Source organism: Rhinolophus sinicus, linkage group LG03 (assembly GCF_036562045.2).
Source record: "Rhinolophus sinicus isolate RSC01 linkage group LG03, ASM3656204v1, whole genome shotgun sequence".
NCBI classification, from domain to species: domain Eukaryota; kingdom Metazoa; phylum Chordata; class Mammalia; order Chiroptera; family Rhinolophidae; genus Rhinolophus; species Rhinolophus sinicus.
This window is the reverse complement of record NC_133753.1, coordinates 2388684-2414851: the sequence shown is the minus strand read 5'-3', so window position 1 is coordinate 2414851 and position 26168 is coordinate 2388684. Positions and strand designations below refer to the sequence as shown.

Here is a 26168-nt window from a genome sequence, read left to right as displayed (position 1 = left end):
ATGTGACTGCCTGACGCTGCACTCACATCTGCTCACGTGCATTACTGGAGTCCCAGATGGTGAATGCCTCCTGTGTCATCTCGATGTCATCTGGTCGTGAAGCGTCCTGGGGTGTCTCCAGCTCCCGAGAGCAGACAGCGCGCACTCCACGCCGGAATCCACGGTGCCAAAAACAGCACCAGAGGCCAGCGGAAGAAGCACTATCACCCTCGGTGCCCTGACCCCGCCGCAAAGGTCACAGCCTGTGTCCCTCAAGGGCTCGGGTGTCTTGCAGGATTTACCATGCACCCGGGTCACCAACAAGAAAGAGGTGGAGGGGAAGCGTTGAGTGACGGAGCCTGCGGGACCCAGCCTTGATTCCCACTGACCCTAGATGCCAGGGTCCACCTTGGAGAAGGGCAGAGCTCAGAAGCCCACGCAGCTCCTCCCCTCCCCGCCAGGGCCCAGGGAGCCAGGGGCTGGGCTGGTAGCTGGCAGGGGGCAGAGGCCTGGATACAGGACCAGAAGGCCTCCCCGGGCCATGTAGGGAGCCCATCCCCACCCCTGGGCACCTCTCTGGGTGTCCACTTGTCTGTACAAGGGCGGCATGAGGAACGTGTGACAGGCACTCTGCATTGGGGGTGTGTACTTGGCGGTGGTGGCCACAGGCCTGTCAGGAAACACCCCATGGTGACCTTAGCCTGCAGGGCTGGTGGCTGGGCGCTGGACCTGCCCCTAGGTTATTCAGCTGAGAGGCCTCCCCCAGGGACAGGCACCCTCAGGGTGGAGGACCACACAGTGACTGGTGGCACTGGGCTCCAAGGCTCCCCCATCTCTCCTGCCCCTGTGGAGTTTGGGACTAAGTCTCATCCACTCACATGTCCTGGCCCAGCCAGTCCCAGGGAGGGACAATGAGGGTTTTGGGAGCCCTGGGCCAGCACCCCTGACCTCTCGTCATGGCTTCCTCCTGCCCCAGAGACCTATGACTCCCCCAACAACCCTCCCCTCAGTACAAAAACAGGCGGGCGGGTGATCCTCCCACCCAGAAGCAGGACCGCAGCGGGCCTCTGGCTGGACCCTGGTAAGAACCCTCCCCACCTTGACATGGGAGTTGGTGACTCACTGGGGGCAGCTCCCCGGTCAGTGCCCCTGAGGCCCTCGCTGCCCTGGGATATCCTCTAACCATTGTCCGCAGGTGGAAAAGGGATGGATGATGCCCTGGGCTGAGGGTCTCCTGGTGCTGCCCCAGGCCAGGGCAGCAGTGGGAAGGGGCGCCAGGCCTCACGTCACCCTGGAGCCCTGTGAGGTGGAATAAAACAGAGGCTAAGTGAATCATGCGGCCTCACACAGCATGCAGACCCAGGACAGCCTGTGTGAGCCTGGCCCCAAGGCTGCAGGCCATGGCTGGGGCGGGGAGAGGGGGTGAGGGGCCTGCCCATCTAGGCTGACAGGTGGCCAGCTCAGCCCCATCCAGGCCAGGCGGAGACCCAGCTCACTTCACACACCTCTCGGCACCCCCTCATGTGCAGGGAACCCAAGCACCAGCAGCAGCGTGCCCCAGCACTCCCCCCGCCCCCTCCCCCCGCCCTGCCTTTGGGGAGTGGCAGCTGTCTCCTGTGCTCCAGTCAGTACATGCGAATGCCTGGGGGGGGGGCAAGATGGCCTCTCTGAGGAACCCCCTTTGTGCAGAGACCCGAGTAAAGGGAAGCCCTGCAAAGAGGGGCCCCCCTCATTCTCCACAGCCCCTACGTCTCCTCTTCCAGTGTCCAGGAATAGAACCAGGCAGGCTGGAGCCTCAGTCCCTCCAGAGGGACCCTAAGGCCCAGAGAAGTGCGGGGACCGACCCAAGGTCACACAGCAAGTCACCGACAAAGGTGAGGAGGAACTGGAGGGGGTGCATCTGTCCCCACAGAGTTGAGAAAATGGGGGCAGGGGAGGGGGAGAGGGAAGGGTGACATCCGTGGCCCTGGGAGTAGGGGGACCATGGCTGGGGCAGGTCTGCCCACCCCCACCCCCCAGGGCAGCAGGGCTGTCACTCTTGGTACTCTCACCCTGGGCCCTGTGATTGGTGCAGAGACCAAGATGAGACCACTGCCAGGGCAGTGGGGGTCTAGCTGTCCCAGGCCACCTTCCCTACCACGTGGAGAAGGCTGAGCACAGGAAAACCAACAGCGGGAGCGGTCAAGCCCAGACAGAGCGAGACAGACCACAAGACCACCCAGCCCAAGCCCCTGGGGCCAGCCTTGCTGAGACAGCTGCTCTGTGGGATTTCCTAGTAACGAAGAAACTCTTTAGGACTTGGCATGTCTCCCAATTCCCAGTGAGGTCCTGACCGATTTGGAAGCATATGCCCACCTTGTACCTGGGTGTCCAGGGCACCTGAGCAACAGGTGAAAACGGCACCTGCAGCATGGCCTAGCACGGCTCTGCTCCTGAGTCATTCCAGGGACCCTTTGCAGCCTGGGCCTGGCATGAGCTCCTGTCTGGGCCCCCCTCTGATAGCTGATCCACCTCCAGCCTCTGCTCAAGGATGCCCCTTTCAGGACAGAGCGATGACCGCCAATACCCCATGGCCAACCAGCCCCGATTCCCCCTGTCTGTCACCTTCACTCCACCCTCCACACTGTGCCTACAGCTGTGACATCAGCCTTCTTGTCTTGGCTTTAAGGCTGCCTCTTTCAGGAAGCCTTCCTTGACTGCCCAGATGGTTTTGCTGCCCTCTGCAGACAGCGCAGTCTCTGGGAATGGCATGCCCAGCTGGGGCCACAGTGATCAGAGTTCGGTTTCCCCTAGCCCCACCCATCCCAGAGCCTCCCTTCGGCCCAGCCCTCAGAGCAGTCCACTTCCTGTGTCAAGAGACACAGGCCCCCAGCCTTGGGCAGGCCCACCTGGCCTTTCAGGCTTGGCTATGGTGCTCTGGGCCCAGGGGTGAAGTTCGCTGAGCCCCTAAGCTCTGTGCATTGAGAGCCCGAGGTGGGGTGGTGGGAGGAGGTGAGGGGAACAGGGCCAGCCTCTCCTGAGTGGAGGCCCAATTAACAGAGGAGTGGAGGCCCAACTTTTCCAGTGAGAAACAAGACAAAGGGCAAAACAGATGTAACCCCAAACAGCCCCTTTGTTCCTGGTCGGTCGGGCTACAGAGGATGGAACCTCCTGTGAGCCCAGCAGGCAGGCAAGGCCAAACTCCCTCCCCTCTGGGCAGAGCTGGCACCTCTGAGCCTCTGAGAACAGGTGCCCCATCCCAGCAGGACAAAGTGCGGGGAAGGGTAGGGATGCTGATGAGCTCACTCCTTCCCAGAGAAGCCACTGCCCCAACCCAGACTGCACCCCTGCAGCAGTCTCCATCCTTGTGTGGGAGAAGCTGAGACCCCTCAGAGTGAAGGGTACTAGTGACGGGAGGTTCGCAGGGGGGGTGGGGATGCAGGAGAGGGCAGCATGACCTGGAAGGAGGAAGGCCCTCGGGTTTCCAAGGCTGAGTAGTTCTTCGCCCACAGTCCTCCATTGCACACCCGCCTCCATGCAGCCCTCTGGAGTCCCGGTCCTACCAGGCCAGGAGGCAGGAGGTCCCTGCCTGAAAGAAGAGTGGACACCCAGCCTCACCAGGTGGACAGACTGGGTGCTGCCCAGCCCCAGAACAGAGAAGCGGGAGCCCAAAGGTTGTTTACTTGCCCCCCAACACACCCATTGCCCGGGGCAGGTGGATCCTGACCACCCCACTTCCTGGGCACCCAAGGTCCTCAGATCCTGGAGGAGGAGGAGCGAGGCCCCGCAGGCGCCTCACAGGGGCCTGGAGACTCTGCCCAGGCGGGTCTGAAGGTAAATGCGTAACTGTCCTGGTGGCCCCCACCCCGCCAGGTCACGTGGGCTCCGCGGGGCAAAGTCCTGGTTGGCGGCTTGGAGCGAGGGGCGGCGAGATGGGCGCGCTGGGCCTGGTCCTGCTGTGGCTGCAGCTCTGCGGTAAGCGAGGCGCACTGATGGGGCCAGCACGGCAGCGGGGCCGACCAAGACTGAGGTTCCCCCGAGATGTGGGCGGCCCGGGTCCCACCGGCGCAACCCCAGCCGGCGGCGCGGGAGGCGTGGAGCCCGGGGCCAGACCCACCGCGGGGGCCGCGCTCCTTGGCTCGGGCGCGGTCTTCCCTGCGAAAGGTAGCGTCTGCGTGCGGGAGTCTGCGAGGCGCCGCAGCGTGCCTCAGTTTCCCCGTCCCGAGCGTGCCGCTGACCCTCCGTCAGAGCACCAGGCCAGCGCGTGTCTTCGGTGCCCGCCCCCAACGTCCGGGAGCTCTAAAAACTGCAGCCCCGTCCCTGTCCCCCTCTCTGAAGTCCCTCGCGGGTCCCTCAGGACACAGCTCTGGTTCAGAGCCCTCCTGGCCTGTCCCCGCCAGCCCTCAGCCCCTTGTATTTGGCAGAGACCACTGTCCCATTCACCTCCGTCCTTGATTGTCACAATCTTTGCCCAGCCGGGTCTTTTGCTCCAGCACCGGGCAAAACTGGGGGGCGGGGCAAAGAGACGATCTTTCTCGACTCCCGAGAGGAGGGCACGTTTGAGTGGGCTCTGCAGATCCAGTAGGAGTTCGTCAGGGCCGGGGCGGGGCTCCCGCGGGGTCTGATCTGCCGCCGGGAGGCGAGGCCTGGTCTGGGCCGCCTCCGGGACCCCATCTGCGCCCGGCTGTATGACCCGCTCCGGCAGCTGCGCCTCTCTGGGCGAGATCGTCCTCCCTGAGGGACGGGACTTCTGGGATGGAACCCAGATGCTGCAGGCACAGGGAGCATTCAGTCGCTCCCTCCCTAGCGCTGACCCGGGCCGCCTACAAAATCTGGGTGCCCAACACCGACTTCGACACTGCCGCCAACTGGAGCCAGAACCGGACCCCGTGCGTGGGAGCCGCTGCGGAGTTCCCTGCGGACAAGGTCCCTGGGGCCCCCACTGGGGTTGGGGGAAATTGGCCCCTCGGACCCGCGTGGTCCCGGGGGTGGGGTCCCAGTAGGGTCCACCGCTGATGCCGCTTTTCCTTGCAGATGGTGTCAGTCCTGGTGCGACAAGGTCACAGCGTCACCAACATGGTGAGGGGCGGCTGCGCCGCGGGGGTGGGTGGAGGCAGAGGACCGTGCACGCCTCTGGATGGGCTTCTGGGAGGTCGGGGAAAACCACATGAGAGGCACTCACTCCCCTCAAGACTTTCCCTGTCCTGGTTCCAGAATCCTCCCCATCAGAACTCTACCGGGAGCTTTCTCTCAAACCGCTGCCCAGAACCCTGGTGTCCAGGCAACGATGGGAATTAGGGGAAAACAGGTTCCATAACCACCTAACAAGGGAAATGCTGCAACCTGCACTTGCCTGGAGCTTCTCACAGTATTAAAGGCTCTGATAAGGCCAGTGAGAAAGACTCCGGCTATCTATTAAAAGTTGGTCAGCAAGCTGCCCAAATGCCCCTTTCCAGCTAAGGCTAAGAATGGGTTTCACATTTTTTAATGGGGAAAAATATCAAAAGAACACTATTTTGTGGTTAGTGAAAATTGTGTGGAATTCAAACTTCAGTGTCCGTAAATTATTTTATCAAACACAGTCCACCCATCCGGTCACTACATCTATGGCCACTATCACACCAAAACGGCAGAGTTGAGTAGCTGTGACAAAACCGCCTGCGCAGCAAAGCTTAGAATATTCACTGTCAGGCCCATTGCTGAAACGGCGGCCCATCCCTAATTTGAAGCATCAAATTAGGGGTCTCAGGGCCCACTGGTGGTGGAGCTGTCCCACCCCAGGGCCCAGCACTCCCTGGGCTGGATCATTGTCCTGTCACCTGCGGACCTGCCATCGTGTCACAGAGTGAGGGTCACTGATTCCAAGCAAGAGTGGAACTAACAGGGGTGTTCTCTGCGTATGGGTACCAGGGTTGGGGTCCTCACCAGAGGCCACTGGATTTGTGTGGGTGACTGGGGGCCATCTGGTGACCCCACCTGCCTAATCTCCTGCAGGGTCTGGGGATCCCAGGCCTTATGTCCACTCTGAGGCTACTCCATCAACTGATGATTTTCAAAAAACGGCATGAATTCTGGGAGCCTGGCCAACTGGGGGCCTGGCTGGGGGCATCAGGAGACTTCCTGGGGAGGGGGCATCAGACAGAGGCTGGTTGTCCCATCCCGGCAGACCCGGGGTCAGGCAGCCCTTCCACATTTGTCCAATGCAATGACTAAGGTGTGGCGGCGTCAGAGGCTTGGGGGGAGCGGCTGGACCCAGCGCGCCGCCCCCACAGCTCACGGTAACCCTGGCAACCAGGTAGCGGCCTGGAGCAGGTGGGGGATCCGAGGGCAAGGGAGTCAGTTGGGGTGGGGTGCTGGAGCCCAGGGCCCTCCTGTCCAACTTCATTCCTTTGATGATTTGGAAGAGTTTGGGAGACAACATTCACTCATTGCCAGACAGGCCCCTCCATCCGCCCTTCCATTCCCCAGCCGCCCCTCCTCCCTTTTGGGGATTCCAGGCACCCATATCCCAGTGCACGTCCCCTGGGGCACCCCCTCACCTCCCCAACCTCTTCTCAGCATTGATGCCTCCTCAGAGAAGCTGGTGGGAACTTCAAGGGGCCCAGGGACCTGGGGCAATGGCCCAGGGGTCCCCGCAGGAGCTGGGGCAGGGTGGATGGACACAGCGTTGCCTGAGGCCCCTCACATCCCCACTGCACGGGGGTCCCCACCTCCACGACCCCCAGAGCCTAGCATTGTCCTGCAGCACATATGTCACCCTAGTCACAGACGCGGGGACAGCAGTGTTAATTTGTTTTTCTCAGGTTTTAGTTTGTATTTCTAGGACTTCCTTCCTCCTGAGCTCCCCTTCCATTTCTACCCTTTGTCCAGTTTTCTTGTTTGGGGGAAACTCCTATTTTCTATCCATCAATCCACTATTGGTCATCTCACTGTGAACTTTGCACGCGCTGCCCTTCACTGAACAAAAACACCATTATATTCTATCAAATGAACATCTGATGCCTTTTAACTGTGTTTTGCTGTTTTGTTTAAGAATCCCTCGCCTGCTCCTCAGTCACAACCGTAAACAAGCATATATTTATTATGTCTGTTGAGTCAGTCTTGCCATCAAGGGCGCATGTTTGAGTGGGGTGCTAGCTAGGGAACCAGCTTTATTTTTCTTCTTAGAATGCACCCAATTTCCCACATCCTCCCCGAAACCAGAAGCCTTGCCCTTGGAATGGGTGCTGCCATCACTCGTCACCAGACGCAGCTCTCTCTGAGCGTCCCTTTCAGTCTCTCCCTATGTCCTGCCGGCACCATGCTGTCATGCTGTGGCTCTGTGGGACGTCTTAATATCCATCCACACAACTCGCCCCCTTCGCTCTTCTGTTACAAGGTCAACTAGTACTCTGTGGACATGAGTGTCACGGAGAATTGTGGAGCAGGTTTGTCAGGTAACAACGTCACCACCATCACCACCACCAAAAGCCGGGGCTTTTTTTTTTTTTTTTAAGATTTTATTGGGGAAGGGGAACAGGACTTTATTGAGGAACAGTGTGTACTTCCAGGCCTTTTTTTTTCCAAGTCAAGTTGTTGTCCTTTCAGTCTTAGTTGTGGAGGGCGCAGCTCAGCTCCAGGTCAGTTGCCGTTGCTAGTTGCAGGGGGCACAGCCCACCATCCCTCGTGGGAGTCGAACCGGCAACCTTGTGGTTGAGAGGACGCACTCCAACCAACTGAGCCATCCGGGAGCTCAGCAGCAGCTCAGCTCAAGGTGCCGTGTTCAATTTTAGTTGCAGGGGGCGCTGCCCACCATCCCTTGCGGGACTCGAGGAATTGAACTGGCAACCTTGTGGTTGAGAGCCCACTGGCCCATGTGGGCATTGAACCCGCAGCCTTTGGAGTTAGGAGCATGGAGCTCTGAACGCCTGAGCCACCGGGCCGGCCAAAGCCGGGGTTTTTGATTGGGAAGGATCAACAGCTTTATACTAGCAAGTTATCCATTCAAGGGCATGGACTTTCTCCACGTATTCCGGATCTACCAGTTTTTAAGTGGTCCCCATAGAGGTCTTGTACAGTGTTAGTTCATAGATATTTTATAGTTGGTTTCTATTGTGAATGGAGCTTAGTTTTTAAAAATTGTGTTCTCTAGTTGTGTTTTTTTTTTTTTTTTGTAAATAATGACAGCTGTTCCTTTTCCCTTTCAGTCCTAACTCCTGTTATCTCTTCTCCTTTCCTTATAGCATTGTCCAGGACCTGTACCCCTATGTTAACGAAAGTGAGCGCACTTGTTTTGTTCCAATGTCAAAGAGAAGGCATGTCAAGTTTCTCCATTGAGCGTAGGGCTTTGGTACATTCACTTTATTAAATTGTAGAAATTCTACTGCTAGTTTGCTAGCAGTTTTTTAAAAAATCATAACTAGGTTGTTGAACTCCTTCAGTTTTTTTCTACATGGACTGAGATGTGATTTTCTCCCCTCCTGTAGCTAGTTAATGGCGTATCTGAGATTGAACCATCCTTGCGAGATTGGCATCCTCCTGGCACCATCCTGCAGGTGCACCTCAGTGTTGCCACTTCTTCACACGTCCCTCTTCTTCAAGAGTCTTGTCTTCCCTGGCATACTGACTTTCCCAGTACAAGACTTCACTGCCATCTACTGGGACGCCCTTCTATAGACCACCGGGAAGGCCCCAGTCCTTCCTGCCTGTGTTCCTGGGACATGATCCCTTTGCCCACCATGTATTTTTAAAACACACTATTGGATCTAGTCAACTAAGATTTTATTTAGGATTTTTGCATCTGCATTTATTTATAAATGAAATGAGCCTGTAATTTTCTTCTTTTGGATTGTCCTTCATTTGGTTTTGGAATCAAGATCACATTGGCCTCATAAAATGGACTGGGCAATTTCCGTTATTTTTTCTGTTTTCCAGAACAATTTCCGTAAAAAGAAATGGTTCCCTGAGAGTTTAGTATACTTTACCTGTAAAAACATTTGGTCTGGAGATTTTGAAAATAGGAGGTCTTTGAATAATATTTTAGTCTCTTTAATGTTTTCTGGTGTATTCAAATTCTCTATGGCTTCTGGTGCCAATAATGGTGTTTTAAATTTTTCTAGAATTTTACATATTTCATCCAGGTTTTCATGTTTGGCCCTCCTTTTGATTGCTTAAAATTTTCAATATCTGTATCTACCCTTGACAAGCAAGTTCTATAGTGTATGCCCCTGTCCTTTTGGTTTCCTCCTCCCTTGTCACATTTAGTACTAACTTTTTAAAAATTTAAAAAGTCAACAATAAGTTTTACCAAACCATTTCATCACCTTTACCTCCCATATCTCTTCACAGTTTCTGGACATCTTTCCTTCTCACTTTCTCCAAGCCTGTTTTCGGGATAGGTCTTTGTATAGCAACCATCTGACGTCTTTTATGCTTGAGGATATTTTTATTATGCTCTTGAAGTTGAATGGAAGTTTGTCTGGATATAAAATTTTGATGGAAAGTTCTTCTTTTAGTATACAAAATATTATTCTGTTGTCTTTTTGTGTCGTTGTGGTTGCTGAGAAACCTGATTCCAATTTTCTTTTCTTTTCTGGGTGATCTGTTCTTTCTCTCTGAAGCTTTTATAATATTCTCAGTGTCTTTGATATTCATAAGCATACTGTCGCGTGTCTAAGTGTGACTTCCCTTATTTCCCATTTGGCACTCAATGGGACCTTTCAATCTCAAGTTTCCCAGTTTTCTTTAAATCTGGAAAATTCACCTTCATTGTTTCTTTCAATATTTTCTCTTCTCTCCCACCCCTTGTATCTGAATTTTGACACTTTGACCTTGACCCCCCATCTTTCCTGATTTCTCTCTCTCTCAGTCCTTTCCTGCTATCTTCTGGAGAGTTTCTTAATAGAAATACTTAAGTTACTAGGTGTTCTTCAGCTGGATCAATCCTCATGTTTCTCTTACCGTTGGGGTGGCCAGTTAGCTCAGTTGGTTACAGCATGGTGCTAATAACACCAAGGTTGCCAGTTCGATCCCCACATGGGGCACTGTGAGCTGTACCCTCCTTAAAAGAAAAAAAAAGTATCTTACCTGTTGTGCTCTTCCTCTCAAGTATTGTTTTTCATGATTTATTTATATTTTTTCCTTTGGTTCTTTTAAAAAATGAGTTCGTGTTTCACCCTGCTAATACCTGCACTCTTCCTGAGGCATACCGTGTCCATCTGTCCCCATGGCTCACCCTGGGCCTGTGGGTGGCGCTGCCTTGTGGTCAGTGCTGTGCCTTCGGGTGTGGTGGGAGTTGATCTGTGACCTCACATGCCCCCAGGGGTCAGCCTCTTGGTCAGGTCCTGTGCTTGGAGATGGGCTGAAGAGCAGGCCCTGCCCACCAAGTTGGGACAGGAGGCTGGGCCCTGGGTGGGTGCCCCTTGACGAGGCAGAACCCCTCATGACCCCTGCACTGAGCCGCTCCCTTGGCTCAGCACTCACCTCCATCCCCAACCCTGGGGGTCGAAAGGAGGGGTGGGGATCCTGGGGCTTGGAGGGGAGGCGGCCTGTCAGTCCCTCTCCTGGCTTTCCTGCTGCAGTATTTCCTCTGACCTCTGAGGCCAGGGCTGTGGCTGGGCTTCTGTGGTGAACTGGCTGCCCAAGCTGGAGGGGAGACGGGTGACACCGAGGCCCCTATCCTCCCTGCCACCCCTGGCATCCCTTCTCTTCCCATCTGCAGCCTACACCTCTCCTTCACAAGGTTCAGGGCTGCCTTTAGATTTCCCAGTGGCTTGGGTTCCTGGAACCCGTGAACCCTTGGCTTGTACACTTTTCTCAGGGATGAAAGAGGGGTGGGGGGAGCAACAGCCCTGGCAAGTGTCACCCTGCCCCAAACTCTCCATGTTCCCAGGTCTCAGGGTTGGTCCTGCTCCTCAGCCTGCTCCCTTCGACCTATTTGACCCCCAGCCAGGGTGAGGAGCACCCAGGCCCAGACTTCACCTGCCTGCTCCCTTGCGGTCTAGGTTCTCTTTGCCAGCGGTGGGGGGTGGGGGCAGGTGGGGGGGTTGGGGAGTGAGCGCAGATTGGGACCTTCGCGCACGCCCTGGACCACTGCGTAGCGCCGCCTCAGCCTGCGTTTCCTGCAGCTACTGCCGCTGGACGGGGAATTTGTCCTGGCCTCAGGAGCTGGATTCAGCGCCTCACACACCAGCTCGGACCCAGACTGTAGCACAGGTGAGAGGGCCGGGTTGTGTGTGGGAGCGTCTTCTGATTGGAGGGCATGTCTGGGGGGCAGGGCCAGGTTGGAGGATTGGGGTCTAGGGGAGGGGCTTGGATGGGGGCCTGTCTCAATGAGGGGCCTGGACAGAGGGCACGTCTTGGGGGCGGAAGCGTGCCTTAGGGGCCGGGTCTGGGCGGTGGACTTGTTCCCTGTGGAGCTCAGGGACGCGCACCTGCCCAGGTGCCCCAGCGCTCTTCCTCGACCCGGACCGCTTCTCGTGGCACGACCCGCGCTCGTGGCGCTCCCGCGATGAGGTGCATGGCCTCTTCTCTGTGGATGCCGAACGCGTGCCCTGCCGTCACGACGACGTCGTCTTTCCGCCCAACGCCTCCTTCCGGGTTGGCCTGGGCGCCCGCACCATTCGCGTCCGCAGCATCTGGGCTCTGGGCCAGGTGAGTGGGGCGCGCAAAAACGCGGCAGGGGCTAGGATCTCAGCTCCGAGCCTTTGCCCTGGCAGGGCCCCTCCCCAGAGCGCCTGCCACCCCTGTAGTATGGACACGTGGTTTCTGAGCGGTCCCGATATTGTCCCCTTCTCGGGCTGGCTCCGCTGGCGACCTGGCCACCGCAGAAGTACACGGTCAACGAGGACCTGATGGCCTTCCTGGAGTCCCGCGCCGGCCGCCTGCACTTCCACGGGTCCGGCGCGCTGAGCGTGGACCCCGAGGCCTGCGCTGACCCGTCGGGCTGCCTCTGCGGCAACTCTGAGGTGAGCGCGGCCCGCAGCAGAGCAGCCTGGGCACCGCGCGGGGATGGGCTCGGGCCGCTTGGCCCAGCCGTCTCCGGCTCGCTCGCCTCTCGGGGTGCAGGCCTCTCTCGCTAAGGTCTGCCCCACGAGCTCTGGGCGCTGACCCCGCTTCCCGCCTCCAGGCGCAGCCACGGATTTGCGCAGCCCTGCTCCAGCCCCTGGGCGGCCGCTGCCCCTCCGCCGCCTGCCACGACGCTCTCCGGCCCGAGGGGCAGTGCTGCGACCTCTGTGGTGAGCGGCCTCGCCTGGTCCCTGCTTACTGGGACGGCCTGACCATCCTGGCTCGTCCCCAGCCCCAGTTTTCCTACCGGTCCTGGGCCCGCGATGCTAACCCCTACCCTCCTGCCGCAGGAGCCATCCTCTCGCTGACCCACGGCCCAGCCTTTGACCTGGAGCGGTACCGGGCGCGGCTGCTGCACGACTTCCTGACTTTGGTAATGGGGCCGCGCGCCCACCCCGGTCCCCTTCGGAGCCCCCTGCTGGGACCTGCCGCTCCGCAGGGACCCCGAGGCCCCACCCCGCCTCCTCACTGACGAGTCCACTCTCCGCCCACCTGTCCACCATTTGGCTCTGCTCCCAACCAACGTCCCCGCAGGTCTGAGGGGCCGAGTTCCCGGGCCAACCCTGTCCCGCTCCCCAGCCCCAGTACCAGGGCCTGCAAATGGCCGTGTCCAAGGTGCTGCGCCCGCCCCGGCCCCGCGAGGCCACGGGCCCGGAGGCCGACACAGAGGTCCAGGTGGTGCTGGCGGAGACCGGGCCCGAGACGGGCGTCGCGGGGCGGCTGGCCCGGGTCCTGCTGGCGGACGTCGCCGAGCACGGTAACCGCGGGCGCCCCGCCGGCTCCCCACCCCTGCCCCGCCTCGCGCCGCCGGGGAGAGAATGAGCCCCGCCCTCCGTTGCAGGCGAGGCGCTCGGGGTCCTGTCGGCGACGCTCCGCGAGTCCGGCGCGCCTATCGGGGGCGGTTCGGCGGCGGGACTGGAGAGGCCAGGGTCGGGCGCGGGCCTGGCGGGCGCGGTGGCGGCCGCGCTGCTCCTGCTGCTGCTGGCGCTGTCGGCGGGGGCGCTGTTGCTGCACCGCGCGGGCAGGCTCAGGTGCGCGGAACCGCGGGGGCGACGGTACGCGGGGCGGGGCCTCGGGCGGGGCTCAGGTGCGCGGGGCGTGCGCGGCTCAAGAGAGGCCCCACTTTCAGGTGGAAGAAGAACGAGGAGGCGGCCGACGGTCCGGCGGGGGCGCCCCTGGGCTTCCAAAACCCGATGTTCAACGTGGCAGGCTCGGTGGAGCTGGTGAGGGGGCTGCGGGAGTGGGGGGGGGGCCTCCGGGCGGGGCTTGGCGCTCGGCTCCCCCTGACTCTGCGCCCCTGCAGACCCCGGCCTCACAGGTGGACGCCAGGAACACCAGCCAGATTTACTTCGTTAACCCGCTGTTTGCAGAGGCCGAGGCCTGAGCGGCCGCGTGACACTCCCTCCCCCCTCCCACCCCGGCGTCGTCCCGCCGAGTGTGCGGGTCCCTGGCCCTGCGGAATCCCTGCTCGGTCTGCCCGCTCCTCCGCCTGTCCCGCCAAGCACAGGGTGGCCTTGTGCAATAAAGGGTTTCTGTAAGCTGATGTCCATGGGCACACCGCCTGCTGTCTCCCATCCCTTGCCCACCCTGGTGGGAGCTGGGAGGGCCGGCCGCACCCGCATGGGTCACAGTCGGACGGGAGGGGAGGCCCTCAGCCTGTCCCCAGCCGCTGGGGGCAGCCCTGAGCACTATATGTTGGCCCTCGCTGGAGGCTTTCTGTCCTGTGCTGGAGGAGCACTTCTAGGGGAAAGGGGGAGGTGTGGGGACAGAGCCAGGAGTGCAGTTTCCAGGCTCTCGCCCTCACGTGGGAAGGTGCTCACTTGGGTAGTAAATGGCCATCAACTGTGATTGGATGGCCATCAGCTATGGCTAGTTGGCCGTCAGCTGTAACCAGTGAGCCATTGGCTACTAATATAACTGCGGTGGCTACGCTAGCAGAAAATGGGGGCTAGCAAGAAGATGGTGGCTGGCAAGCGGATTGTGGATTACGGATTGCAGAGAGGCTGATTGCAATTAGCACAGGGGAATTGCAATTAGCAAGTGAAGTTGGGATGGTGGGTTGCGGATTGTTTGGTTCCTGTTTCCTGTCTCCAACCCAGCTGCCAGCGAGAATATAGCGGTATGACTCCCCTATCTATGGCTCCGTGGGTGTCCCTTTTTGGCCTCACCATGTCCTGCGTTCTTATGTGGGGAACGGGACCAGAGACCTTGCATGACACCCTGCATAACAGGAGGTGACTGGCACCAGGGAGGCTGAAGCACTGGTGAGGGTGGAGAAAGGCTGCCTGCTACGCAACCCCTCCCCCTTCCCCCATTTCCAAGTGGCTCAGGCCCAAGCTGCAGGGGACAGGGACAGCCAGGTGGACACGACATCCACCAGATTGGACAGACTGGGCTGCTCAGAGTGGGGGTCCCAGGAACACTGTCCCAGAGGGACCGGGTGGGCTGATCCCTCCTGCTAGGGGTGGGAGGCCGTAAGCCCCACACAGTGGTGGAGCGTGTGACGAATGCTGGCAGGTGGCAGCCTGGGGGTGCTGGGTTTCCATCACTGCAAGGCCAGGCCTTGCCCTCCCCATTCTGATTGTGGCTCTGACCTGGGGGTGGGTGCCAGGGCTGAGCAGCCCCAAGTAGGACACCCAGCCAACACCTGACAGGGCAGCAGTGCGAAGGTAACCACTCGGTGGGATGCGTGAAGTACTCCCAAGTGCCCGGCTTGAACTGTCACCAAGCGACCTTTCTGTGTAACCAGCATCTGGGTCTGGAAACATCAGCAGCCCCACCCCAGCACTCTGCTGGCTTCTGACTATGGATTAGTTTTTAAAAGCCCATCACCAGAGCCACGCTTTGTGGCCAGGACCTGTCTGATGCCCCATGGTCTGTGTGGTTGTCACTCGGTGCTGTGTAGTGTTCCATGTGTGAATACCACTCACTGTGCTACAATAGTTCGTATTTCAGCTTTAAAAAACGGCAGATACTTGAACTCATGTTTCAGACCCATGACAGGTGTCCTGGCCTCGTGCAGCACAGACATCAAACTGGGGGCGAAGATCTAACCCATGTGACCCCGAAGCCTGGCTGCCTGCAGCCGCCTCCCTCCCCCAGCACCCTCCACGCTGGTTGTTGCTTTCCCAGTTGCCGCAATTTCACACAGGTGTTTCTGAAAGCCTTCACCTGTGCCTGTGGTCTCTGCTGCTCCCGGGCTCCTTAGCGGGCACGTGGCAAGACTGTCATCTGTCCCTTGGGAGGGCAGGGCTGTTGTGATTTGCCAAGACAATGGGAGCACCTGGGATGGGAACCCTTCTGGGTGGCACTTTGGAGCCAGCACTCCTGTCATGTCCCATTCCTTCCCCAGGGTGCCCGCGGAGGCCCCAGCAAGACGGGCTGACTGCAGTGGAGAGGGGCTCCACGCTGCAGCAGAGGGCAGGGCCGCTGGTTTAGGCCGCTGACCACGGGCTGGGCCAAGCTGACTGGCACAGAGCCTCAGGGACAGTGCCAGGGGCTCACTGGTTGCTCTTGGCACTTTATTGTATCCTCACACCACCCTCTTTGGCAGGTTCTATCACTGCCCTCATTTTACCAACAACTTACTGGGGGTGTCAGCAGGGCACATATAACCCATCCCACCACAGGCTTATCCCTGCTCTTGGGGAAACTGGCCCATCACGCCCAGAGCCCCCGTGTGCTCACCCACCCAACCTGGCCTGTCCGTCCTGTCCCCGAGTGCTGCTGCGGGGCCCGTGAGCATGCATGTGGACAGGGTTCTCTGCTGCTCTCGGCAGCCCCCCACACGGCAGCCCCTCCTGCACAGCTTCCCCCAGGTGGGCCCCCACCGACACCTTGGCAGGTGAGAAATCCCAGTTCCAGAGGCCAGTCCTGCCCTGTGGGCACAGATGGCCTTCTGCGTGACCCCGAGTGAAAGACCAAGAATAACTTCTGCAAGCAAGAAGCCTTTGGGGGAGGCATTTCCAGCATAGGGCACCACGGGGGTGCCAGACACGTTCAGGGGGGACAGGTCGTTACATTCAGACAAACCACCGAGAACTTTAAAACTGCCGTCTTCTGCTTTATTGACAAGTAAATTGTTCAAAAATGTTCTCACGATTCAATAATTACAAAGACAGACTTACATTAAAAAAGTAAAAACCAGAACCCCCAGCAGGTGCCAGCCCCAGCAGAAGGCCCAGGGGGTGGGTGGGCGGGCAGGTGCTGGGTGTGCGACACCCACAGGCGGGCCGGTGGTGCCCACGTCACTCAGTGCCGACTCAAGGTTAAGTGCACGTCTGAAACAGCCTCTCCAAGAATGCTGACCGGCGGGAGAGTGGGGAGGAGCTGTCCTGGGCCACGGACAAGCTGCGTGCTGGCCTTCAAGGAGACAGGCCACAGACCTGACTACTCGCGTGTGACACAGGAAGGGTGAGAGTAAATACAGGGCGAGCGTCACCGCATCGCAGGCAGCAGAGCCTGCACGACCCACACGGCACTAAATCACGGGGCTCCATGCAGGGGCGGGGCCGGGTGGGGTGGGGTGTCTTGGAACCTGCCACTGGGCCCCCTGGGGCTCTGGCCCCTCGGTGCAGCAGGCCTGGGGCCTGGCTGCGCGACAACCCCTTTTATGGCAGGAGGCAGAAGCTGTGGAAGCAAGTGGGAGACAGAGCACAGCTGACTTCACAGTAGTAGATACTGGTGACACTTCGTGGCTGTGACCGGGGGTGACTAACACAGGGACCCAGGGCAGGGCGGACGTCACTTGGAATGGGCCTCTGTCCATGGCCACAAGGTCGGCAGAAGGACTTCTGCAGCTGTGTGATGGCTAAATGAGTAAAGGCCACAAACTAACCTCCACCTTCCTCTGTCTTCAAAACTCTAGGGACATTGGGAATGACATACAACTTCCTACTATTCTCTTATGGTCCTAGGAAAGTTTCAGGAAAGAGGGAACAGACTCGTTCCTGAGGCGTCCGAGCTGTCTGCTTCCTGAGCAGAGCCGCCCGCGCAGGGCTCCCCAGCGGCGTCGGCAGGCCCCACGCGCCCTCTCAGCTGGTTCTGGGCACGAGAGGCTGTGTGCTGGTCCCTCATGTGCAAACGGAACAGTGTCGCCTCACAGCTGTGCAGACAGGATCTGGGCAACTGCCACAAATACCGCGGCATAAAACTGATCATTATTATAATAAAGATTTTTCTTCATCTCCATATCTACAAATGGACCCTACACTTCCTTGGACAACAGTGCAGGGTCAGTCAGCTCCGTCTTGGCGCTGGTGGTGGAGGCCACCCCGGCTCCCTGGCCCGTGATGGTGAGGTGCTGGGCCGGGGACTTCAGGCGTCGTAGGCCGGCTGCTCCAGGCCTTCAAGGGGGAGCTGGCTCCTGTGCGGGGAGTTGGGGCTCGGTGGGCCGCTGGGGTTGGAGCTGTTGGATGGAGTCGAATGTTTGGTGGAATCTGAATCAGGCTGTTAATACACAGAAGGGGGATAGTATGAGAACCCACTGCCCTGGGGCTGTTGCCCAGCCCCACGTGGGTGTCTGTGGGGACATGTGGCGATTGCTCTCTCCTTTCTTAGGAGAGCACACGCTGCTGTCCTTAGGCTTGCTGGTGAGAGAGCATAAACTAAGGCGCAACCCCGTAAACAACTTAGAAATTATAATTACAAAGGGGAATGAGAACCCTGCAGTGAAGAACCCAGACAACACCACAACCAGGCAGTCACATGCCACAGACATGACACGCTTTCGTGATAAAAGCACCAGGAATAGAAATGTTCTCAACATGACAGAGGTGTCCATGAAAAACCCACAGCTAACTTCCCACTTGACGGTGACAAACAAAGCCTTCCCTAAGATTATGAACAAAACAAGGGTGCCGCCATCGCATACTGCAGAAGTCCTCGCCTGAGCAATTAGGCAAGAAACAGAAAAAAGCATCTACGTTGGAAAGGAAGAGTCAAGTCATCTCTGTTCACAGATGACACGATGCTATATATAAAAATTCCCAAAGACCTCACTAAAAAATTAAACAAATTCAGCAAAGTTGAAGATTATAAGATCAACACACAAAAATCAGTTGTGTTTCTATTTACCAGCAATGAACAATCTGAAATGGAAATTAAGAAAACAATTCCATTTACAATAGCATCCAAAAGAATAAAACAGGTAAGAATAAATTTAACCTAGGAGCTGAAAGATTTGTTCACTAAGATTATAAAACATTGCTGACAAGACATTAAAGATATAAATAAATGGAAAGACACCCCCTGTTCATGGATTGGAAGACTATCGTTAAGCTGGCGATACCCCCACTGATTCAATGCAATCCCTATTGAAATACCAATGGCTTTTTCCTTTTCCTTTTATTTTTTTTTGCAGAAATGGAAAAGCCAATCCTCAAATTTATATGGAATTGCAAGGGGCCCATATAGTCAAAACAATATTAAGAAAAAGTTGGACTCACACTTTGCAAAGTTACTACTTCAAAATGTACTACACAGCAACATATTCCAAACAGCATGGCATATGCTAGTATAACGACCAGTGGAACAGCACTGAGAGTCGAGAAATAAATTTAGAACCTACGGTCAACTGATTTTTGACAAAAGCACCAAGACCGTTCACCGGGGAAAGAACAGTGTCTTCAACAAATGGTGTTGGGTACCCACATGTATATACAAACATTAACTCACACCAAATGCAAAATAGCCAGCAGTGAAGGGAGGTCTGTGAGCCCTCCAGCAAGAACATGGCTGTTTGACGGCGGAGCCGAGGCTGGCACAGCCGAACACAGAGCTGGCCAAGGACAGCACAGAAGAAGAAAGGCACAGGTCACCTTGACGGCAGACACGGATGCAGAAGTTGTCAACAAAATGTTCACAAGCTGAATCTATCGTGTAGGAATACCAAGTCGCGACCAAGAACTTATTCTCAGACTGCAAGGAAATGGCTCTGACATACGACATTAACATGCCGGAGAGAAAACAGAAGAAAGCCACTTTGGAAAACATCAAAAAGTATCCGATTCATATCTATTCCCACCCTGCCCCCTTACTGAAAACTCTTCTCGAGCTAGAAAGAGACACTTCCTGTGCCAGGTGCAAGGTGTTTGCCAGAAACCACGGCAGCACCGTCCTTGGGGGAGACCTGGCCGGAGCACAGAGCCTGTCGTGGTGGGATGCAAATCCTCAGCCTGGGGGCCTGGGCAGCACCAGGAGAGGCGACACTCACGTGCCATACCACCCCCCCACACACACCACACACACCCACGCACACACACCCCCACCACACCCCCCCACACCACATCCCCACACACCCATACCACACACACTATACACATACACCCATAACACAACCACATACCCCCCCACACCCCCACACCACATACACACACATACCACGCCAGCATCAAAGAGACAAAACTCTAAGACTGAACTAAACACCAGAGCCACTCAGAACTCAGAGCGTTCCCAAGTCACCAGCTTGCAAAGACACCTGCCATAAGCACCAAATACGTAACAGTAGATTATATTCTACTCCTAGTGGCAAGAAAAACCTTAGAATTTTAAGAGAAAACTTACTGACCACAAACACACACGACCTGTAGGAGAGAAACCATCAACTAGAGAGACGCTCAATGGTTCCGCAAAGGGGAAGTCACGATGATGAAGACCCCCCCAATCTAATCAATTGATTCAATGTAATCCCAATTTGTGCTTTTTTATTAGGAAGCAAACAACCTGGTTTAAAATGTATTTGAAGGAGAAAATAAAAAAAGTTAAGAAACTGTTGAAAAGGGAGAACAAAGAGATCTGCCAGATCTGATGTCACAGGTGTGCTGGTGGGGAAATAATCAGCCACCGTGGGGCAGAGGTTCCAGAAGGAGGAACATAGACAAGGAAGTTAACGTAAAGTGAAGATTTCAAGTTGGAGGGAGTAAGTGGCAAAGGCCAGTGCGCCCTCCGTTTACAAAGGAAGCAGCTCAGGACCTTGCCGACACACACACACACACACACACACACACTCAGTCTCAGTCACACATACATACACACTCAGTCATAGTTACTCTCATACACTTACACTCAGTCACATCCACAGCCATGCGTATACAGCCGCACGCCCACGCACAGCCATACACACAACCACACCGTCATGCACTCAGAGACATACACACTGTCACAGTCACGTACACACACACACACACACACACACACACACACACACACACAGAGACCTGAGAACTATTACCTATCTTAACTGAAAAAGATAAACAGACTGGACTGCATAAAAATGAAATACTTCTGTATGACAAAAAACCCTTAAAACAAAAAGACAAATTAAGAGAGCAGTGGTCCCAGAAAAGTATCTGTGACAGCACCCCAGACTACACCGAGTTCCTGGAAGGCAGTAAGACAGCCCACGCGAGGCTGGACCTCGGGGGAGCCAGGCCTGTCCACGCTGGAATAGCCGGGCAACCTCGGGAACAACAGGAATATGTGAAACGAAACATCAGCCCAGCTGCTGCGAAGACGCTGTGAGAGCCGCGCCGCGGGTTGAGGGGCGGCGGGCAGAGTGCCAGCTCCGCGTCCCCCTCCTACACTAGTGTGCAGGGGCACAGACCCGCACTCAGTGCCGGACGTTTCTCACCTACAGCCCTGCACCCCATCTCACACAGGGGAAACCGAGGCACAGAGAGACACACCTCATTGTGCCTGAGGAGGCTGCCTGCCGGCCGGGGCAGGGTCTGGAACACCCAGAAACCCTGAGCCAAGGTGGTTCCCTTGCCCAGCCCCCAAACTCTGACCCCGAGTGGCCATCAGAGGAGGAGGGAGAGGCGCTCTTGAAGACGCAGGAGGCTACCTGTGCTTTACAAAGCGCACCTCCGGGCATGTGACACCTAAGTGTGGAACACTGCACAGAAGAGTCCAGAAGGGAAAGCTGGGTGAACTTTTCTCAGGAAGGCTTTCACTGCTCTGTCATGCAGTGACAGCCCCACAGCCCCCTGCGTGCTCAGTGCTCTCGGCAGCTCTCCCAGGGCTGGCCCGGCCTCGCGGACAGGGGAGCCGGGTGACCTGGGCGCAGAGCCTGCACGGAGGCCTGACGGAGGCCTGCGCTGCTACCCAGAGGTCCATGTTCGCACCTTCCTCCCGACAGGCTCACGGCTAGAACCCACGTCATCCTCTGCGTCCCTCAGCACAGCCTGCAAAGTCGTGAGTGGGGAGCTCCAGAGGGACTGGTGACAACCGCCCAGGCCCATGTCATCAGACTGCTCTTTCTTATGAGGGTGGTGACTCAGCAGAACCCCCCAACCCCAAAAGACCCGTGTGGCTGCTCCAGGGGAGATAAGACTCTTTCTGGAGAACGGCCACTTTGACTTCTCCACATGGGGCGCTGCGGACGCCCAGGCCCCCGTCACCAGGCAGGTCTCACCTCTCTGTCAAAGTCCTGGTCAGGATCAGACATGCTTCTCAGAGGCACCGCCACTCCAGGCTCGGAGCCACCTAGGGCACAAGGAGGGCCGTCGTTTTAGGGACAGTTGGAGCTGAACGGAAAGCCTGAAGTACCAGCCTCCCAGACCTTGGTACCTGATGACGGCCATGAGATGTAGGGTTTGCTCCTGGGCGGAGGCTGCCGGGACAAGCCGGTGGGAGCGGGGCCGGGCCTTTCCTCCTGGGAGGGGGGCACAGCGCTCTGTGCGGAGAGAAGAGCCCGTGAGTGTGTGGGGCGACGTGGCTGGGAATGCAGGCAATCCTGCTGGGACCTCAATGGGCGGGACAGGCGGCAAGGCTGTCTGTACAGCTCAGTTTTGAGCTAAGAACTGGCAATAGCAATTGCAGACCAAGGTGAATCCTACAGGAAACCCACGTTTTAAAGTGAAAGAGGACAAATGTGTTACCTGCTCACATTAAGATGTTGTTTAGAAACCAGTGCTCACAGCTAGTTACCCCATGAAACACTAAGAGGTGGGCGGACCCAGCTCCCAGGGGCAGAAGGGGTGGCCCTGGGCACCGACTGTCCCATGGCTGGGACTTCCACCAGGGACCGCGTGCCAGGTGCTCCTGGAAGGCCGACACGGGTGAGAGGAGCGCTGGCATACGCGTTCGGGGCTCACCAGTGGCAGGTCCATGAGCACCTGCATCCCGTCGCCAGGGCCCATGTGGGCCACGTGATTGAAGTTGGTGGGGTTGGAAATCATTTTGGATCTCAGCTCTGGGTCTCTAAGCATCTCCCTGGGGAAAAGAAAATAGTTTTGTGATGCAGGAGCATGTCAGCCTCTGGGCTGATTGGCGTGGCCTCGCGCAGGCAGGCTGCCAGCCCAGCTCTCACCGCCGCTGCTGCAGCCTCTCCTCCTCGGGAACCTTGAACACAAACCGCCTCTTGCTTCTGGTCCGAAGCATCTGCTTCTTGCTGTTGTCAGAGGTGTCAGGCACGTTGAGAGCTGCTCCTGCAGGAGCGATGCTTGCAGTTAGCGTGGCCCTCAGGCTATGCCATGCGGGCCGGAAGGGGACACAGGCTGTGACACCTGCGAGAAAGGCTCACCCGAGAATTTGCTCTTGAAGTAGATCAAGCGGGGAGGCTCACAGTTGAGGAGGTTGAGGGTGCCTTCCGAGTTCAGTGGTCGTATCTGTCGGGAACCAGAGAGGGACAGTAGGTAGTGCGGCCGCGCAGTGTGTGTGTGGGGGAAGCGGCCGCCCGCCCTGGGCCTCACCCTCCGCAGGCCGATGGTCTGAACCCACTCCATGGTGCGCACGTCAAAGACGTCCACGCCGTACTCGCTATACACTGTGACGTGCGACGGGCTGCAACCTGGAGGACGGAGCAAAGGGCGGTGAGCAGCGCGGGCCCAGGCCCGGCGCCTCCCACGCCAAGGGTAGCACGAGGCCACCACAGTGCAGAGGGCGCCCAGCCTCAGCTCAGGCGGTGACAGCTGGGGCCAGCGGCAGATACCTGCCCACCCCCACTCCAGAGTGAACCTTCACTTCCAAGGTCAGACCAATAACCACAGCAGTCCTGTAACCGAAGGCACCTGGAACCCCACAGCAGGCGCCACAGGGGACTTTTTAAGTTACTTTCTCATGTAGCTTTTTATGTGGTCACTACAAAGGCAGCAGGCTCAACACATCTGAAATCGGGAGGGGGGGCAAACGTTCTGTTTTGCAAAGCAAATTCCTTCTGCAAGAGATGCCAAGAAGTCAGCTTTCTGGGTAACATTTAAACTGCACACAACTACTGCTTAGCTCTGGGGCAACAAACGGCCATGCACGCACCACGCTACCACGCGCTTTCTACGGAACTGGTCCTCTGGAACATTTTCAGTCATCCCTGTGTCTGTGTCGTCTGAACACATGCACCTGACACTCACTTTTCCAGCAGTGAGCTCTGGAGTCTTTCCCCTTTGCATTCTAAGTGATGGGACACTGTCAGGGGGTGACGGAAAACCCATCAAGTGTACCAAAGACATGACACCAAGGACCGCCGGCCCATCTGGCATGTGAAGTCTAAGGGGACTTTCCCCGTGTTTCAAACAGCAGTAAAAAACACGTGACAGAAAGCAGCAGTGGGTGTCTGCTGCTCTGTACGTCCTGCTAGGGACGGTGAGGCCACAGGCAGAGGTGCACTGACCTGCTGCACTCAGCCTCGCCCGGCTGTCACCAGGTGTCCCCGGCACCACCCTGCAGAAGCGCAGGGCTCTTCAGATGGCTCCTGCTCAGCCCTGGTTCCCTCCCGCAGTTAAAGTTAATCTTTATCACGCCACACTTCTCTAACTGAAGATGAATGTCTAAAAGATCCTGCTGTGTTGCTATTATGTTCCAAACCAGCTGCATGGCAGCCTTTTTCTTTTGAATACAAAAAAGAAAACAGGGTTTAGGAAGCAGACAGAAGATGCTGGAACTAGTCACCAAACTGTCTCAGCAGTGCCCATTCAGACAAAACACGAGGCTCTCCTTCTGAGTGCCACACACAAGACAGGCGGTCAGAGAACCCAGGGGGCCCTGAACAAGCCTTCAGAGGCCCCTCTCCACACGGGGGCTCTTCATGTGCAAGGAGCCAGGAGAGACGTTTGTGTGGGGCTGAGCTGCTAGCAGAGCTAAGCTGAGCTGTCCAGGCTGAAGACAAATGGCGAGTTACTCTCAGGGCAAAGAACACGGGCAGTACAGTTGCCAGATGTGAGCCGGCCCCACCTCTGCGTGTGCTTCTCAGGTCACCTCAGCTCTGGCCCTCCGTGTCCTTCTCGGTGACGTGGGACAGGTTACGCCTCCCCGTGTGATTGGCTGGGGTAGTGGGAGTATCCCACCAGCGCTAAAGCTGACCTGGCACCTGCCCTTTGTGTACAGGGAGAGCGAGGGGGAGGGACAGCGGGAATCAGAGGCCGAGAACACTGGGTGTGAAGGCAGCTCACTCACGGCCTGGAGCCTGCACTCGGTGACCCGCGTCTCCTTCCACGTTACATTTTTCAAAAAAAGTGCAAGTTCTAGAGAAAAAGACCCTGCTAAGCAGGGCCCCGTGTGGTTCTGAGGCTGTTCCTGTACCGGCTGGCTGGGCGGAGGCAGGACAAGTGTCACCGCAGCGGCTGGTGGCCTTCCCCACAGTGCCAGGCCGCCCGCTTGCGACCCAGCCCTAGCCCAGCGCCAGTGGGTCAGCACACACCCAGCAGGCCCGCGAGAGCCAGCAGCGGGCCGCACACCTCACGGGCCTGGGCTCCGGGTCCCAACGCCCGTGGCTTCTTTCTCTGCCAGTGAAGCACAGTCAGCATCAGGGCAGGCAAGGCTGTACTTCTGGTGAAGACACCCCCTCACACCCCCACCACCCAGCACTGCTGCTCAAATGGAAGTGTCCCTGTGACTCATCTTAATTACTCCCTGCTCTGTCCAACCTATGGTTTGACAAGCTATGGCGATACACGCAGCAGTGGTCTCCAAGGCTTAGGGTCCGACAGCAGGCCGGGCAGGACGTGATCCCAGGAGCCCTGCTCACCACGCTCCTGGGCCTGCAGGACGTCCACCCAGCACCTGCGCTCACACAGAAAGCCACTTAAACTAAGCGAACTAAGTAACTCTACTGTTTTCCAGAAGAGCTCCTGCTACTCTCAGGAAAACATGTTTCAAAAGAGACTGCACCTGCACATCAGAACCAACTTCCTCCTGCCTGTCCTAAAACCTGTAGCTCGTCTGCGTTCCTGTGTAGGTCTGTGAACTATCGCCATCGGAGCTCCTCAGCGGAGGGGCCCCTGCAAATCCCTGGGGGAGAGATGGTGCCGGTGGGCTGGAGAGGGAGGCAGGCCTGGTGCCCACCTGCAAGCCCACCCACCGCTGGCCCGGGACATGGTACTGGGACCTTCCAAGGCAGGCATCGTGGAGCCCTCTCCTGGCACCCGGCTCCTTGGCTGGGGGAGCTGGGAGACAAACCAAAGCAACACAGGACACGTGCTGCCTGTGGACGTGAGAAGCAGCACAGGGCACGGCAACAGAGAACATATACATACTACAGGCGACGGGCACCGCGGGCCACATGAGCTCCTGCACGCGTGACCTCCGGCCCTGCGGGTCCACATACAGTCCCATGTGACTGAAGCAGAGCAGGTACTCCTCGCTCGGGAGCTCCACAGCACAAAGGGCATCGAAAGGCTGCTGGGAGAGGAAGGCAAGCGAGGGCTCACTGGGATTTACCAGGGTGAGAGCCTGCCCGTCTCCCTGCGTGCTCAGCAGAGAGAACCCAGAGGGGTAGCCAACACAGAGCTTGTCCTTGACCGCGGCCATCCACTGCACAGTGCCAGGGGCCACGAGCTCATTGAACTTCCTGTGGAAAGGCTTAGTTCTCTGGACCTCATAGCAAAGGACCAGCCGCTTCACTGCCACAAACAGGCAGGTGGCAGAGCTCTTCTTCAGCGTCGCAGTCGCTATGAGCTGGCAGCCCTTGGTTTCCGGAAGCTTGATGTCAACGTTGCTTTCCGCCCCGTCAAAGGCGGACCACGGGCAGAGATGGACGTGGTGGTTCCGGCCACAGAGCAGGACGGCGACCTTCTCTTTGGGGGCAAGCTCAATCTGGTACACTTTCTTGTAGTCAGCGACGCGGACGATCACTGCAGACAGGAGGACGGGACCCCATGTCACAGTCCGACCAAGGGGGCTGCTCAGGAGCCCCCTCTCCACGCCCTCCCCACCGCGGCCAGCCTGGGGGCCGT

The 26168-nt window shown here is 57.5% G+C and overlaps 2 protein-coding genes and 1 long non-coding RNA gene across 6 annotated transcripts in view; 1 reads left to right on the top strand and 2 right to left on the bottom strand.

The window, feature by feature from the left end:
- Nucleotides 1-1047: 1047 nt before the first annotated feature.
- LOC141570492 (uncharacterized) lies at nucleotides 1048-3928 on the bottom strand. The gene is made up of 3 exons (XR_012494498.1): nucleotides 3658-3928; nucleotides 3417-3547; nucleotides 1048-1278 (listed from the first exon to the last, which is right to left on the bottom strand). It is a non-coding gene; the product is annotated as an uncharacterized LOC141570492 (long non-coding RNA).
- AMN (amnion associated transmembrane protein) lies at nucleotides 3832-13546 on the top strand. 2 transcript variants are annotated; one of them, XM_074326889.1, is made up of 12 exons: nucleotides 3832-3933; nucleotides 4766-4884; nucleotides 4993-5037; nucleotides 11064-11151; nucleotides 11378-11589; nucleotides 11766-11903; nucleotides 12065-12173; nucleotides 12294-12376; nucleotides 12583-12760; nucleotides 12845-13034; nucleotides 13133-13226; nucleotides 13307-13546. In XM_074326889.1, the coding sequence occupies exons 1-12, from the start codon at nucleotides 3891-3893 to the stop codon at nucleotides 13385-13387; spliced, it is 1380 nt and encodes a 459-aa protein (XP_074182990.1). In that variant the 5' UTR covers nucleotides 3832-3890; the 3' UTR covers nucleotides 13388-13546. The 2 variants fall into 2 exon arrangements, with proteins under 2 accessions (XP_074182990.1, XP_074182991.1); XM_074326890.1 differs by lacking the exon at nucleotides 12845-13034.
- A 2496-nt stretch (nucleotides 13547-16042) lies between these two features.
- CDC42BPB (CDC42 binding protein kinase beta) overlaps nucleotides 16043-26168 on the bottom strand; it is a 99361-nt gene continuing 89235 nt past the window's right edge. For 2 of the 3 annotated variants that reach the window (XM_019747182.2, XM_019747183.2), the window contains 8 exons: nucleotides 25470-26066; nucleotides 22695-22792; nucleotides 22526-22610; nucleotides 22313-22430; nucleotides 22098-22215; nucleotides 21571-21676; nucleotides 21416-21486; nucleotides 16043-17451 (listed from right to left, as the gene is read on the bottom strand). In XM_019747182.2, coding sequence (XP_019602741.2) covers nucleotides 17320-17451; nucleotides 21416-21486; nucleotides 21571-21676; nucleotides 22098-22215; nucleotides 22313-22430; nucleotides 22526-22610; nucleotides 22695-22792; nucleotides 25470-26066 — 1325 coding nt within the window. In that variant the 3' untranslated portion in view covers nucleotides 16043-17319. The remainder of the gene's footprint in view (nucleotides 17452-21415; nucleotides 21487-21570; nucleotides 21677-22097; nucleotides 22216-22312; nucleotides 22431-22525; nucleotides 22611-22694; nucleotides 22793-25469; nucleotides 26067-26168) is intronic. The other variant, XR_002138676.2, reaches the window with a different exon arrangement.

Bases quoted from the DNA above. Each gene is read 5' to 3' on its own strand.
- AMN (XM_074326889.1), top strand. From the start codon at position 3,891: ATGGGCGCGCTGGGCCTGGTCCTGCTGTGGCTGCAGCTCTGCG. The intron at 11,152-11,377 runs GTGAGAGGGCCG...GCACCTGCCCAG, and splicing joins GGACCCAGACTGTAGCACAG to GTGCCCCAGCGCTCTTCCTC. The intron at 11,904-12,064 runs GTGAGCGCGGCC...TCCCGCCTCCAG, and splicing joins GCCTCTGCGGCAACTCTGAG to GCGCAGCCACGGATTTGCGC.